This window comes from Carya illinoinensis, chromosome 9, assembly GCF_018687715.1.
Source record: "Carya illinoinensis cultivar Pawnee chromosome 9, C.illinoinensisPawnee_v1, whole genome shotgun sequence".
Lineage (NCBI taxonomy): Eukaryota > Viridiplantae > Streptophyta > Magnoliopsida > Fagales > Juglandaceae > Carya > Carya illinoinensis.
The window spans coordinates 25,478,032-25,491,437 of record NC_056760.1 but is presented as its reverse complement, the minus strand read 5'-3'; the positions used below and the strand labels follow the sequence as shown (position 1 = coordinate 25,491,437).

Genomic DNA, 13,406 nt, shown 5'->3' with positions numbered 1-13,406 from the left:
ATAAAATATATATATATATATAAGAAATGATATTTACAGTCGTGAGTATGTAAGCGCCTTGTAATCACTTTGAAAGAAGTAAATAACTATGGGAGTCACATGGAAATAAATTAATTTTTGAACAGTAAACCTTACTCTTTTTCAAAATGATTTCACAACATTTATGCAATCCACAATTGTATGTATCATTACTATATATATAATATATATATATTTATACATGACCTTATAAGTAATATTGTTTGTATCTTAAATTATATTTATAAGGTTTTTGATTATTAATATAATATATATTATGAAAAAATATAATTATTATAATTAGGAATGACATTATATGACACGACCCATGAACCCGATACAAATTTGAATCTGATATAAATGATTTTGGATCAAAATGGATTGCCACGATAGAACGCGATTAATAAACATGTAAATTATAGGTTACATGCAATCAACCCATATAACATGAATAAATTCTATTTTTAAGTTTATAAATACTTAGTTTTATATGTCTTTTTTATTGTTGGGATATAGTATTCATATTAGTATTTGATTACTTAATATCTCAAACTAAACTTTTTTTTGTTAACATGTAATTTTATTCTGAGAAAATATTAATTTTTCTCATATATTACCAGTAAGGGTGCTACCCGCTACGGGGGCGAGGCCACCCCTTCCCCGCTCTTTGCCCCCGCATGGGCAGGGGTGGGGAATTTTTCCTTGTAATCCGCCCTAGTCCCGCCTCCGCGATGCACCTTTCATATGGGTAGGGGGCGCCCCTCATCTGTGCAGAGCTGATCCCCCGCCCCACCCAGGTAGGGGGTGAATAGGGTGGTGTAGAGAGTGGCGGGCACCCACTGCTCACCCCTAATTACTGGTTTGAGTATTGATAATAAAATATTTTGTTTTAAATCCAGTTTTATTTGTGAATGGTTTATATAATTATCATTGTATTATATATAAAATTATATTAATCAAATTAAAAAAATAAATATATGGGTCAATTCAACCATTTATATAAAACAAGTTAAAGTACTTGAAACGAGATAAATATGTCGTGTCCAGTTAACCAAATAAAAACTAATTATTAAATGAATTAAGCGAGTCGTCACATTCACTAGTTATATATATGAGTCATGTAGTTTAATACTCATTACATGACCTAACATAAATATGACTCGTAAACAGGGGTGTAACGAGTATACTTTAGAACCGAATCGGTGTATACCAATTTTGAGATTTGAAGAATCAAAATCGCACCGATTACACCTCCTAAACTGGTACTTTCGATTTTACTGTTCTAGTCCGATTTTTTCCATTTTTTCAATATATTAGATAGTATATATAACATAATACATTATAGTATATAATAATATAGTAATAATGTATTATAATATATATTATAATTGTATTATAGAGTATAGTGATATATTATAGTATAATATAGTGATATATTATAGTATAATATAATATATATTGATATAGTATTAGTATAACTATTAATATAATAGACTATAGTGATATAGGATTTTAAAATTTAATATTATATTAATTAGTAATTTATCATATAATACATAATTATTTTATATATAATTGTATATATAAAATAATTTTGTATTATATGATAAATTACTAATTAATATAATATTAAGATTTAAAATCTATATTATATATAATTTAAAAACTATTAAAAATATTTTATACGATATAAAAAATTAAAAAATATATACATATGTATATAAACCGGTTTGATCCGGCGTTAAAAAAAAAAAAGAAATTGAAATAAGATCGATTTTGACTAGTTTTGAAAAAAATAAAACCAGTATCGACTCGAACCAAACTCGATATCGGACCAAACCCACTGATTTGGTTTGGTCTAGTTTGGTTTACCGGTTTTATTTTTATTTTTTTTCCTCACCCCTACTCATAAACATGAATTACCAACCTAATTATATCAGAAGTTTGACCTAAAACTGAATATAAAAAGCCTTGGAAATCCCTATACAACATATGACAGATTTTCTGTCGGCTTCTCTATTTTTAATCTTAACATATATATTTTCACAACTGGAAGAGATATACATTGAATTCTCAAATTATCAACACTAATACGCTGTCCTTGAAATTATAGAAAAAAAAAAAAAGAAATCAAATTTCTCATCTTCCATTAAAAAGGATGATCAAGGTCATCATGTCACGCGATCAATCTATTTTTCATTCATCGCAATTTTAACACTAAATGTAAAGTGTCAATCTTTTATAATTAAAATGAAAATTATTAATAATTTTAAAATAAAAAATATTATTTTTGGAATAACGATTCTTTGTCTCATTGGCGTGATATTACAATGTAGCGCCACATGCCTTAATATAAAAATTTAAAACACAAACATAAAATACTATAGGGAATCTAGGATTTTAATTTTCATCTTTTTATGTTTTTCGGTGTTTTTTTTTTTTTAAATATATATTTTTAAATTTTTTTAATAAGTCACGTGACACATATTGTGATTTCATATGGTAGCATTATTCTAATATTTTTTTCATTTAAAATTACATTAAAAACCCTGCAACCAACACGCCTCCCAACTAGTTATGGTAAGTAGGGCTGTTCATCCGGGTTCCGACCCGGGAACCCGGGTATACCCAAATCGGAACCCGGATTTGAAATCCGGGCCGGAACCTGGACCGGGTTAATCCGGGTCAGATTTGGGCCGGAACCCGGATGAACCCGGGTTTGGTAAAACCCGGATTGAACCCATATTTTTTTTGAAGCTTTAAAAGCATAATTTTTTGGTGGTAGTGATTGTAACCAAGCCCTGCAAACATCAGACAGAAGATAATAAATCCTAATACTGCAATTGTAAACATGGGTGTTCTATTCATCTTTGCATTTTTGTAAAGTATTCTGTCAATGACTTCATAAATTAAAAATCCTAGAGATCAGCCATATGAGCTACGCTAGCTGATAGTAGTGCACCAAAAATCTCGAGATGAATATTGCACTGTGATGTTGCCACCAAACTTGAAGTCCATACAGTAAAAAGAGAACCCTCCAACATCAGAGAGCAAGTGGGCTGCATCTGTGATAACTGCAAGGCTGTTGGATTTCACACCACCAAAAACCTCTACTACCATCGCTAGGATATAGAAAATTATGAGTCCACCCTGTTTTATCACTGACTTTGGTCATTGTTCTGAATGAAAGATGTCGAGGACTCGAGGGTTCCTGCAGATCAGCTCCTCTTAAATTCTTGTTCAAACAATCATGTTTTTGTAAATACGGTAGTTGGGGATGGTGCATGTTATTGTTTGAGACTACTGTGCAGTGTTGTAAAGGTTAATCAGAACAAAATTCACTAAACCATATATAATACTAGAAATCAATTCGAGACAAAACCAATTTCAAGCAAACATTTTCTCCTTATCAAAATATGGCACCAAAATCTACACAAAAAAGAGACCCAGTTCACTAGATCTACACAAAACAGAACAAAATTAGCACACCCATAAAAACCCCATCTGACAGGTTCTAAACCAAAACAAAACGGAGAACAAAACAAACAAATCCCAAAAGCTCCATTTAGAGGTAGAGATTGAACAACACTTGAAGTAAACAAAAAAAAGATTAAAAAAAAAAAAATCAAGCATAGGTTCGGTAACCCCCTTTTGCACTTGTGGTGGCTGAGGTGTTCAAAATATGAGACGAAACCCATCATCAACTGAGACGAAACCCTTGCGCTTAAGCCATCATCAACTGAGACGAAACCCACAAACTCGGAAACAATCAAACTGCAGAGGAATCGAGGGACCTGGGTTTCGGTGTGAGATAGAGAGAGATAGAACACTTCGCACAGATGAACGAGAGAGAGAGAGGGGTGGGTTTCGGTGTGAGATAGAGAGAGAGAGAGAGACCTGGGTTTCGAGAGAGAGAGAGAGAGAGAGCGGCGGAGAAGACGGGTTAGGTTTTTTTTCTTTCCAATTTATACAAACCCGGTTACACCGGGTTACTAATACAGAACCCGGGTCCGGACCGGATAAATCCGGTCTGTCCAATGCGGGTTCCAGCCCGGATTTTATCCGGGCCGAAACCCATAACCGGAATCCCGGTTATCCGGGTTTCGGGCCGGGCCGGATTTAATCCGGCCCGTATGAACAGTCCTAATGGTAAGTGGGCAAAGGCAAGAGACACAAGATGTTCATGGGAGTTGAAAAAGCAGCCGACTGATGAAGACACCGAGGTTTTGGGACAAGAAAATCTGTTTTCATTTGTTGACAACTTCTGGAAGCCAATTACTGTTTGTTGGTCCAATGCATCGAAAATTCAAATCCAACGTGGTATTCAATCAAGTACGCCATCCATCCCTAGAATTCTCCGTACGCTTCTTCCTTGGAATAGGAAAAAAAAAAAAAAAACCTAACAACTTTTCTTTCGTATTATTGGTCCAAAACCATTTTATTCTCTCTCTACTTCGATTTTCATATAATTATTTTTCATTACAATATTAACATTTTCTTAATATTAGCTTTTTTTAATGAGAATTTGTATAGATAAAAAGAAATTATATAAAATAAATTTATAAATTAATATGATTTCATGGAATTTATTAGATTTGCTTTGTAATAAAAATAACTTTACAATCTGATTTACCACATCAAGTCACATTAGTTTTTAGGTTTATTTTTAGGTAATCCCCTGGTAGCTAATGTATTTTCTTTTTTTAATACATCACGTCTCATCTTAACTCAATTTCTTTTTAAATATCATTTAAATACATACACTTTCAAACTAATTATTATAAAATTTTCAAAATACGAAATAAATAATAAAAAATAATTCAATGGTTTTAAATTTTAAAATAAAAATAATATTTAAAAAATAATATTTTAACAATACTTTAATTTTAAAATATTATTTATTTATTTTTTATCTCTTTTTTCAAAATTTAATAAATAATTTATTACTATTTACAAATTATTTTATTACTATATACAAAATTTTTGTATTATTTCATTATTCAAGCGTTCCCTTAAATTTTGAGAAAAAGATAATTATTGTTCTTTTATCTTGAATTTTATTATCATTTTTACACCAAAGGTGGTGATGTGATATTTTGACTTTTTAATAGCTATTCATTTAAGAGAAATGATATTTGCAGTCGTGGTTGTGCAAGCGACGTGCAGTTATTTTGAAAAAAATAAATTAATCGTAGACCCCATTCTTTTTAATCATAAAAAAAAATTAACTTTTTAATCCTGGACTCCACTTTTTTTTAAAGCTTATACGACGTTTACAATTCTACAACTGTATGTAGCATAACTCTTCATTTAAGAAAGAGTGGTGCTACATCTTGTGAAGGCCTAGCTCGAAGATGGGTACCGATAACGTCATTTGGTTTTTAAAATTTCTTTTATTCATATTTTATACTATTAAATATTTAAAAATTATAATATTATTAAAAAATACTTCTATAATTACTAAAAAATATGGGGACCCGGGACAACAACCATTTCCCTTTAAGAAACATTAAATTAATTAACATTCAAATATACTTTGAATAAAATGACATTAACATTACTTTCATTAAAATGACATCCTTTCCTGTAGAAATGCAAAGAAACTGAACTGTCGATAATTCAAAAGGAGTGCTATGACTTTTTAGAAACTTCTAAAAAATATTCTTTAAAAACCCCCAAACGGTCAAACTACTGAGGTATTATGAGGTGTCCATATCAGACACGGTTTCATGCACTTCTTGTGAAATCATGGTCCAAATATCATTTTTTCTTAAGCTATATTTGGGTATCTAATTTATTTTAATTTATCTTAAATTAATAATTTATGAGATTTATTATTTTTTTAATTTTTTTTATAAAAAATTACACATCTCTTAATCTTTATCGTACATTTAAATAAATTTTAATGAGAATTATAAAATATTACTATTTATAAATTAATTTAAATTATTTAAAATCATCCCTAAACGCAGACTTAAAAAGTCCATGCCATTACCATATTTTTACATGCATATGTCTGTCATTTTCCATTTTTATTTCCTCTAATTTCCTTACCAAACATTGTGAACAGGCTATCAGCTGACCGAAGAAGACAAGTCCCTCCAGGCCTCCACCCTCTACTTTTCTCCTCTGCAGAAGTTCTTCTTCTTCTTCTCCTCCTCCTCTTCCTCCTCAGTGTCTTCATTCTTCTTCTCCTTTGCTTTCGCTTTCCCTTCTCTGTAGGATTTTTGTTCATTCCCTATACAGTTTCCGAAGACACGTCTTTGTGAGCTTTTTCTCTGTGAAGACTGCTCTCTGCTCCTGCTATTTCCATGGCCGGCCGTTACGATAAAAACCCTTTCGACGAAGAAGAAGAAGAAGTCAATCCCTTTTCTGTGAGTATTTATCTGCTTAATATGTTATCTCTGTAGTCTTCCTTGTTTTCTTCGAAAATTCAACTTTGATTTTCCTTTTGAGTGATTTTGCCTTGTTTTCGCGGTGTTGAACGTAGAAAGTGATTATGAACACTTTGTAGTAGGAGAATTTCTGAACTTAATAGTTTTTCATGGGAGCTTTGGTTAGTTGTTAATTTGGTTGACTTTATGGTTGATGTAGGAAGTGAAGTTAATTTTGGTTAATTTTTATTGTTTCTGGTTCATATTGTTAGATTGAATTTTTTCCTGAATTGCTTTATATTCTCCTCCCTTAGCTACCTTTGGTTGTTTGACCTTAAGTCGTGATGTTTTGGTATTGTTTCGTTGAAAACAAGCAATATACTCAATCTATGCGGGATCCCATTCACCACCCCTATATACTCAATCTGGAGTATTTTATATCAGATGTATTAATAATTGGTTTCTTGGTTTGATTCTAAGATGAACGATCCCTTTTCGTCTGAAACACAATGTTAAGTCATCAGTTGGAATATTCAATTTTAATTGATATATGTTTCATCTAAAACATGATTTGTAGTATTATTCAATTTTAATTTTCCTTAAGGTGAATAACTATAAAATTTGAATGTTTATTCTGCTTTCATTCTCTGAAATGTCCTAAGTATCCTGATTAGATGATTTGGACATGTTATGTAGTGTCTGAAGTAATGGTTTATATTGTCCTTATTAATTTAAAGAGAAAAATGTTTTTAATTGTCATGAATGTTTACATCCTGCCTCCATGGAATTTTAATGGCATAAATTCTCTGCTTTTGGAAAATATTGTTGATATATGTTTTCAACATTCTCTTATTGCAACTTCTTATCACTACAATTTTTACAACAGGATCCAGCAGTTAGGGGAAAGGCTGGACAGCCAAACTATGGTGGAGGTGCATTTTACACCACAGTAAGCGGTTTTTCTTATTTTTAACTTTCACGAAAGCTTTTTTCTCCCTCTTTCAAGTTGACAATTTATTGACATTGTTGTACACACACACACATACATATGTGTGTGTGTGTGTGTGTGTGTCTCTGTGTGGGGGTGTGTGTGTGTGTCTAGATAATTGATTTAGCATATGGAATTTGGACTTTTTCATTTTGTACTAATATTAGTGTGATGCTTAATTGAAGATTAGACTCTGGATGAAGTTTTCTCTTTTACCGTTTGTCATTCTTTTGTTAGCACAATCTTTTGCTCTGTTTGCTGAAAGTTTTTGTTTGAATATCAATAAAAACTAATAAGATTGAAATATCAAAGCATTAATGCTGCGGTAAGTCTACACAAATGGATTCTTGTAACTTGCGTTTCCACAATTCTAATAATCACAGGCATGGTACTTGAATACACGTATCTCCACTTCTAGTGATTCAAAGCCATGGCCATAGGTGATATTGTTCTACAATAGCATCCTTTTCCTTCAGCATGAGCATCATTTTCCATAGGTTTCAGGTGGCAGCATCCTTAGAATGAAAATTAGCAAGAGGATTACTGATGGTTTTACACTACTGTGTCATTTTTGCAAGTTTAAGTGAGGAGTTTAGCCCCAACCACTTCTTTGTTATGTAACAGTTTCTCCAGAACTTTTATAGTGACTGGAATGAGCATTGTTGTATTGTTTTCTATATTAGATCATTATACGTCATGAACTGTGGAGAAACTTCATCCGAGTGCTGCTTTATTTTTTCCTTTCTTTATGTATTTGTTATTCTCTTTCAAAGGTATTATCTTTTCAAAATGGTGGTGCTGCCTAGTGTAGATGGTTAGCTTATTTGTTTGTAAACACTAGGCCTGAGTTTGAACCCTCTTTAATTGGAGGGGGAGACAAGGGCTGGGTACAATTTATAGGAGGAGATATCCAAAGGCACTGCTGTGTAAAGGATCATATTTTGTTTATATTATGTGGTGATTTTGGAATCAATTAAAAGGATAAAAAGGACCCAAAAAAATACTTTCTTCCTCCTTGAACTCTTACTACATATCATTGTACTTGCTACATTTTCAGAATCCTGCAACAAACTCTAGACTTTCACCTCTGCCGCCTGAACCTGCCGGTTTCAACTATGGCTATGATGCGACAATTGATATACCCATTGACACAGCTACAGGGGGACGGAATTTTAAGGTCATTGAATACCTGAGTCCATGTTTTTTCTGTTTTACTTTTTAGGGTTAAAGAACTGATATTGACTTTTCTTTATATAATCTGTTTCAAATTTAGGATTTGCAAAAGAAAGAGAAGGAACTCCAAGCTAAGGAGGCTGAATTGAGAAGGCGTGAGCAGGTCTAGATTTGATGGAATCCAAATTCTGAATTCTCCTATTACTGAAGAACTGTAGACCTAACTAGTGTCATTCTTAATTTTTAACATTGTAGCTGGCAAGGCTTGTCTGTTTATTTTTAATTTGATGCACTTATGCTTTGCTCATTTGGAATTACAATTTATGACACCATATTGAGATTAAGTCAACTAAGCAGGAATACACTAGCATTCACGAGTCATTGAAGGCAATCCAGTTACACATTGATAGGATTAAAAACCATGGTTGGCTGTTTTATATGGATCAACAGATATTTTCTCTCAAAGTGTTAGCTCTTATTTAAATGACAGCAAAATATGCTTTGCACCCTCCACTGCTAGATGTTTTATACTTTGCACTCCAAACTACTAAAATTGATACATTGCACTATTGAACTACCGAAAAGCTGCAACGTGCACCCTCCATTAAACTTCAACTGTCAAGATTGTACCACCTCATCTATTTCTTGTCCAACTTGACTGCTAATATTGGACAACGGTGCTTTTTGTAAGCTTTTGGTAGTTATAAGATGCAAGTGTTGCTTGGTAGTTTGTTGTGCAAAGTGTAAAATGCTTGGTAGTTGAAAAGTGCAAAGTGAGTTTTCTCCTTTAAATAATATATAATGACTAAATTTATGTGACTAACACGTGGAAATTGTTTGGTGTCCATCTCTAACATGATTACTTCCTAAAAAATTATAACTTAACATGGATATTAGAGCTTGAAGATTTTTCAAACCAACCAAAAATAAGATTGCCTCTGTTGGTCTAATTTTTTCCTCTTACATCTTCTGTAAAGGTCTGAAGGTATTGTTTTTCTGTTAATTTCATTGCACAATTATGGCCATTTTGCTTATTGATTCAATGTTTTTTAAGTTAATTTGAGTCATCTCCATGATTCATGAATTTCACCAATCAGCTTTTCAATGCAGGAGGTAAAACGGAAAGAAGATGCTGCTGCACGAGGTAATTTACTCTGCCTGTTTATATTTAAATTTTGTACTTTTGGCCCTGGCAGTGGGCCCTTGCTTTCTGATTTACCTATTTATTAGTTTTCTCTCGTTTAAGATGGAATATCCACTATCAAAGCCAGTTTGCATTTTAATGCAATATGCCATATTGAGTGTACCATCTCACTTTATTGATATATCTATATTATCAAGTTGGCTGTTTAATTGTCCAATATACTTTGCGCCAGTTCTTTTAATTGCGAAGTTGTCTCATAAAATTCATAGTTTCATTTTTCCCTTTTTGACTGCAGCTGGAATTGTTCTTGAAGAGAAGAATTGGCCTTCTTTTTTTCCAATTATCCATCATGATGTTGCAAATGAAATTCCAATCCATCTGCAAAAACTGCAGTATACTGCATTTTCAACATTCTTAGGTATGTCAGAATTTTCCTGGTTTTATGTTTATATCTTTGACACTAATAGGATGTCACTCAGGATGCTACCGTCTATGATCAGTGGTCTTATGTATTAATCACTGTTTACATCAACCCTTTTATGATAGATGAGGGAAAATTTTTTCCTCATAAAAAAAAAAAAAAAGAAAAAAGGATGGGGGAAACTTCTCGTTTTAGGAAGAAAATATGAAGGGTGGGAAGCTTTGTTTTTTTTTTTTTTTGGGGGGGGGGGGGGGGGATGTTTTGTTTTATTAATTCAACGGGTACCACTGGTATGTTTTGTTTTGTTAATTCAACTGGTCCCACTGGTATGTTTTGTTTTATTTGGGATTGCTCCTTTTTTTTTTTTTTTTTTCCCATCCCGAGGTAATTTGAATCATATAGTTGGGGATTTTTATGCCAATTGTATCTGTTGGTATAATATTGGAAGGGGTGAAGAATATTTGAGATAAAATAAAATAGTCCCTTGGGAACCTCCTGAATTGAGTATAGGAAGGTAGTGAATGTGATTCCACATTGTTTGCAAGGGAGATGTTCCTGCTCTTTATAATGATTCCAAGGGGCTTTGATTCCACAGTTTTGATCTAAAATTGTGCTTTTATGACAGAATCCAGTTCTGGTTTCTATGTGAGATGAAGTAATTTTTAGTGCGTGCTATGATAAACAATGCATTTTGATCTAAGCCACTGAAGGTGATTGATGCTAGTGATGGATGGTTATACCATGCAGGATTGGTTCTATGCCTTACTTGGAATGTCATTGCTGTTAGTGCAGCGTGGATTCAGGGAGAAGGTGAGAGACCAGAAATATGCTCCGTGTCCTGGATATGGGGGACACTTCATATTGATTTAAGTCCTTAAATGTGGCAAATCTTCATCTTACATTGTTTTTGGTTGTAGGTGTGAAAATTTGGTTCCTAGCCATTATCTACTTCCTAGCTGGGGTACCAGGAGCCTATGTGTTGTGGTATCGGCCTCTTTACCGTGCTTTTAGGTACTTATTACACATGATGCCCTAATCTTGTCTCCATATGTTTATAAGGATGAGAAATCTTTCCATGAAGCCTGGACATGTGAGACTTCAACAAAGGAGCCTTAACAATAGTCTGTGATTATCTTCATAAACAACTCTTCTGATTAGATAGGTAGAAATTTGAGATTCTTATGGACGTTTGGAATAATCAACAGAAGTGTATATATGTGACTGTAAGGTGTACATCTTCTCTTGGATCAACTTGGACGTGTTGTTCTGACAGAGAATGTTATGCTGTGCATTTGCCCATTTACCAATGCTAACCAGAACGAATAATTGGAGTGAAAATACACATGTAATTTCAAGCTGTATAACTGTTGGTTTTCTGAGTATGCTTGAAGTCTCTCTTTTATTTCTCTTGCAGGACCGAAAGGGCCATCAGCTATGGATGGTTTTTCATTTTTTACGCAGTAAAATTCTTACATTTCTTCCTTAGTTTTTCTATCCAATTTGAGGATTGAAAGATACCGAATTTGACTTGTTCTGTTTTCATCTGCTCACAGGTCCACATTGGCTTCTGCATCGTAGCTGCAATTGGTCCTCCTATATTTTTCAAAGGAAAATCTTTCACGTATGTTCTTTTCAAAATTCGAAGTTCTCTTTAGAACGTTGCTAGGCTTCTTTTGTTTGAAGTGGGAATACTACAAGATATCTGGTGTTTAATCACATTTCCAATGGGCCTTTTCACTTATTTATTTATTTATTTCCCTATATCATCTTTCGAATTAGAAAAGTTAAAAAAAATGGTTGGTTGTTGCCTTAGTTAATGTCGATGGAGACATGCAGTGAAAAGTCCTTGGGGTTGGCTAGGGCCTTGGTCTTTTGGGGTATGCTCCCCCCAGTTCTAGGGTTCAAGCCCTTGGGTGCCAACAATTTATAGGGCCCATGTTCCATTAGTGAAAGCTGATGATTTACTTGATCTGTATCATGTGGGTGCGTTACACGGTTCCAAGGTTTAACCGGGTAAAAGGCATGTTGTAGTTGTACGGTCTCCAGGGTTCCTCATCATCAACAAGTTAATGGTGATGGAGACTTGCGTATGCAGTGAAAGATTATTTATCTAAAACAATGAATAGTTGCCCTCTTGTACTGCTAATGGTTGGTTGTTGGGTGCATTGGAACAGGGGCATTCTGTCTGCGATTGATGTTGTGGACAAGCATGCTTTCGCTGGGGTAAGGATGCTTGTACCGAACTTTATTATTATGGAATAAAAGTTAATTCGAAAGTATCGCATTGGTTATTAAATTGTGGTCATCTATTTATTATATTCATAATTCTGAACCTTGATCATGCTGTCTTTTTTAATTGTAGATCATGTACTTCATTGGATCTGGATTATTCTGTCTTGAAACATTAGTCAGCATCTGGGTTCTTCAGGTCAAAGTTTCTCCTGTCCTAAAATCAGAAAAACAAATGCACACTTACCTTGCAGCCCTTACTTCTGTTCTTTGTTTTGATCTGACGTATTCTTATTCTCTTATTTTGTTTTCAGCAAGTTTACATGTATTTCCGAGGTAGTGGAAAAGCTGCTGAGATGAAGCGAGAGGCTGCAAGGGGAGCTGCGAGGGCAGCACTATGAAGTGGCTAAAGTCGAGACGGCGACTGCACGTATGAACCTAGATTGTATATGGACTTAGTCACATAAAATGTAGATAGAGAGACAAATCGCTCGAGTTTGCTGTTTCCTACACCTTTTCACTCTTTTTTTTTAATAGCATTGATCTGAGTGCTACCATTTGTTCATGTGGTTTACTGGAGTTTCGTTGAGAGGACTATGATAAAAAACGAGCTACAATCACTTCTGTATTTAAGTTGATCCTATGTACTTCTACCCCACCTGTCATTCTCAATTCAGTTTATAAATCGGCATGCAGAAATGAGATCAGTCCTAAGTGGGTGTTTAAACTGGAGTAGCAATGATTGTCAACCTGGTTAAACAGGGCGATCCCCTCCCCATGCCTTGACCCTACCATTTCTTTGTTGCTCTTTTTTTTTTTTTTCTTCCTTACTTCTAATTTTTTTTTGTCTATTTTCTTGGACAGTTCACTAGTTCAGCATGATATTGGTATGAGATGGAAATTCAATTTGATAATTGAAACCACTTTGATAAGGACCTTGAAAGAACTCTCTCTAAATAACATTTTGGGAAGCCATTGCCAACAATTCCCCAACTGTGGCCAAAGGGATGCATGCGCATGCCATGTTGATAGGTTTAACTTTTAAGAACAATTAATTTT

General features: G+C 33.6%; 1 protein-coding gene across 1 annotated transcript; it reads left to right on the top strand.

The window, feature by feature from the left end:
* The first annotated feature begins 6,026 nt into the window (after nt 1–6,026).
* LOC122277605 (secretory carrier-associated membrane protein-like) lies at nt 6,027–12,990 on the top strand. The gene is made up of 13 exons (XM_043087676.1): nt 6,027–6,392; nt 7,279–7,341; nt 8,438–8,557; nt 8,654–8,716; nt 9,664–9,697; nt 9,993–10,115; nt 10,866–10,928; nt 11,036–11,129; nt 11,533–11,578; nt 11,672–11,739; nt 12,293–12,341; nt 12,481–12,546; nt 12,662–12,990. Exons 1-13 carry the CDS (start codon nt 6,330–6,332, stop codon nt 12,746–12,748), a joined length of 939 nt encoding a protein of 312 aa, XP_042943610.1. The 5' UTR covers nt 6,027–6,329; the 3' UTR covers nt 12,749–12,990.
* The last annotated feature ends 416 nt before the right edge of the window (nt 12,991–13,406 follow it).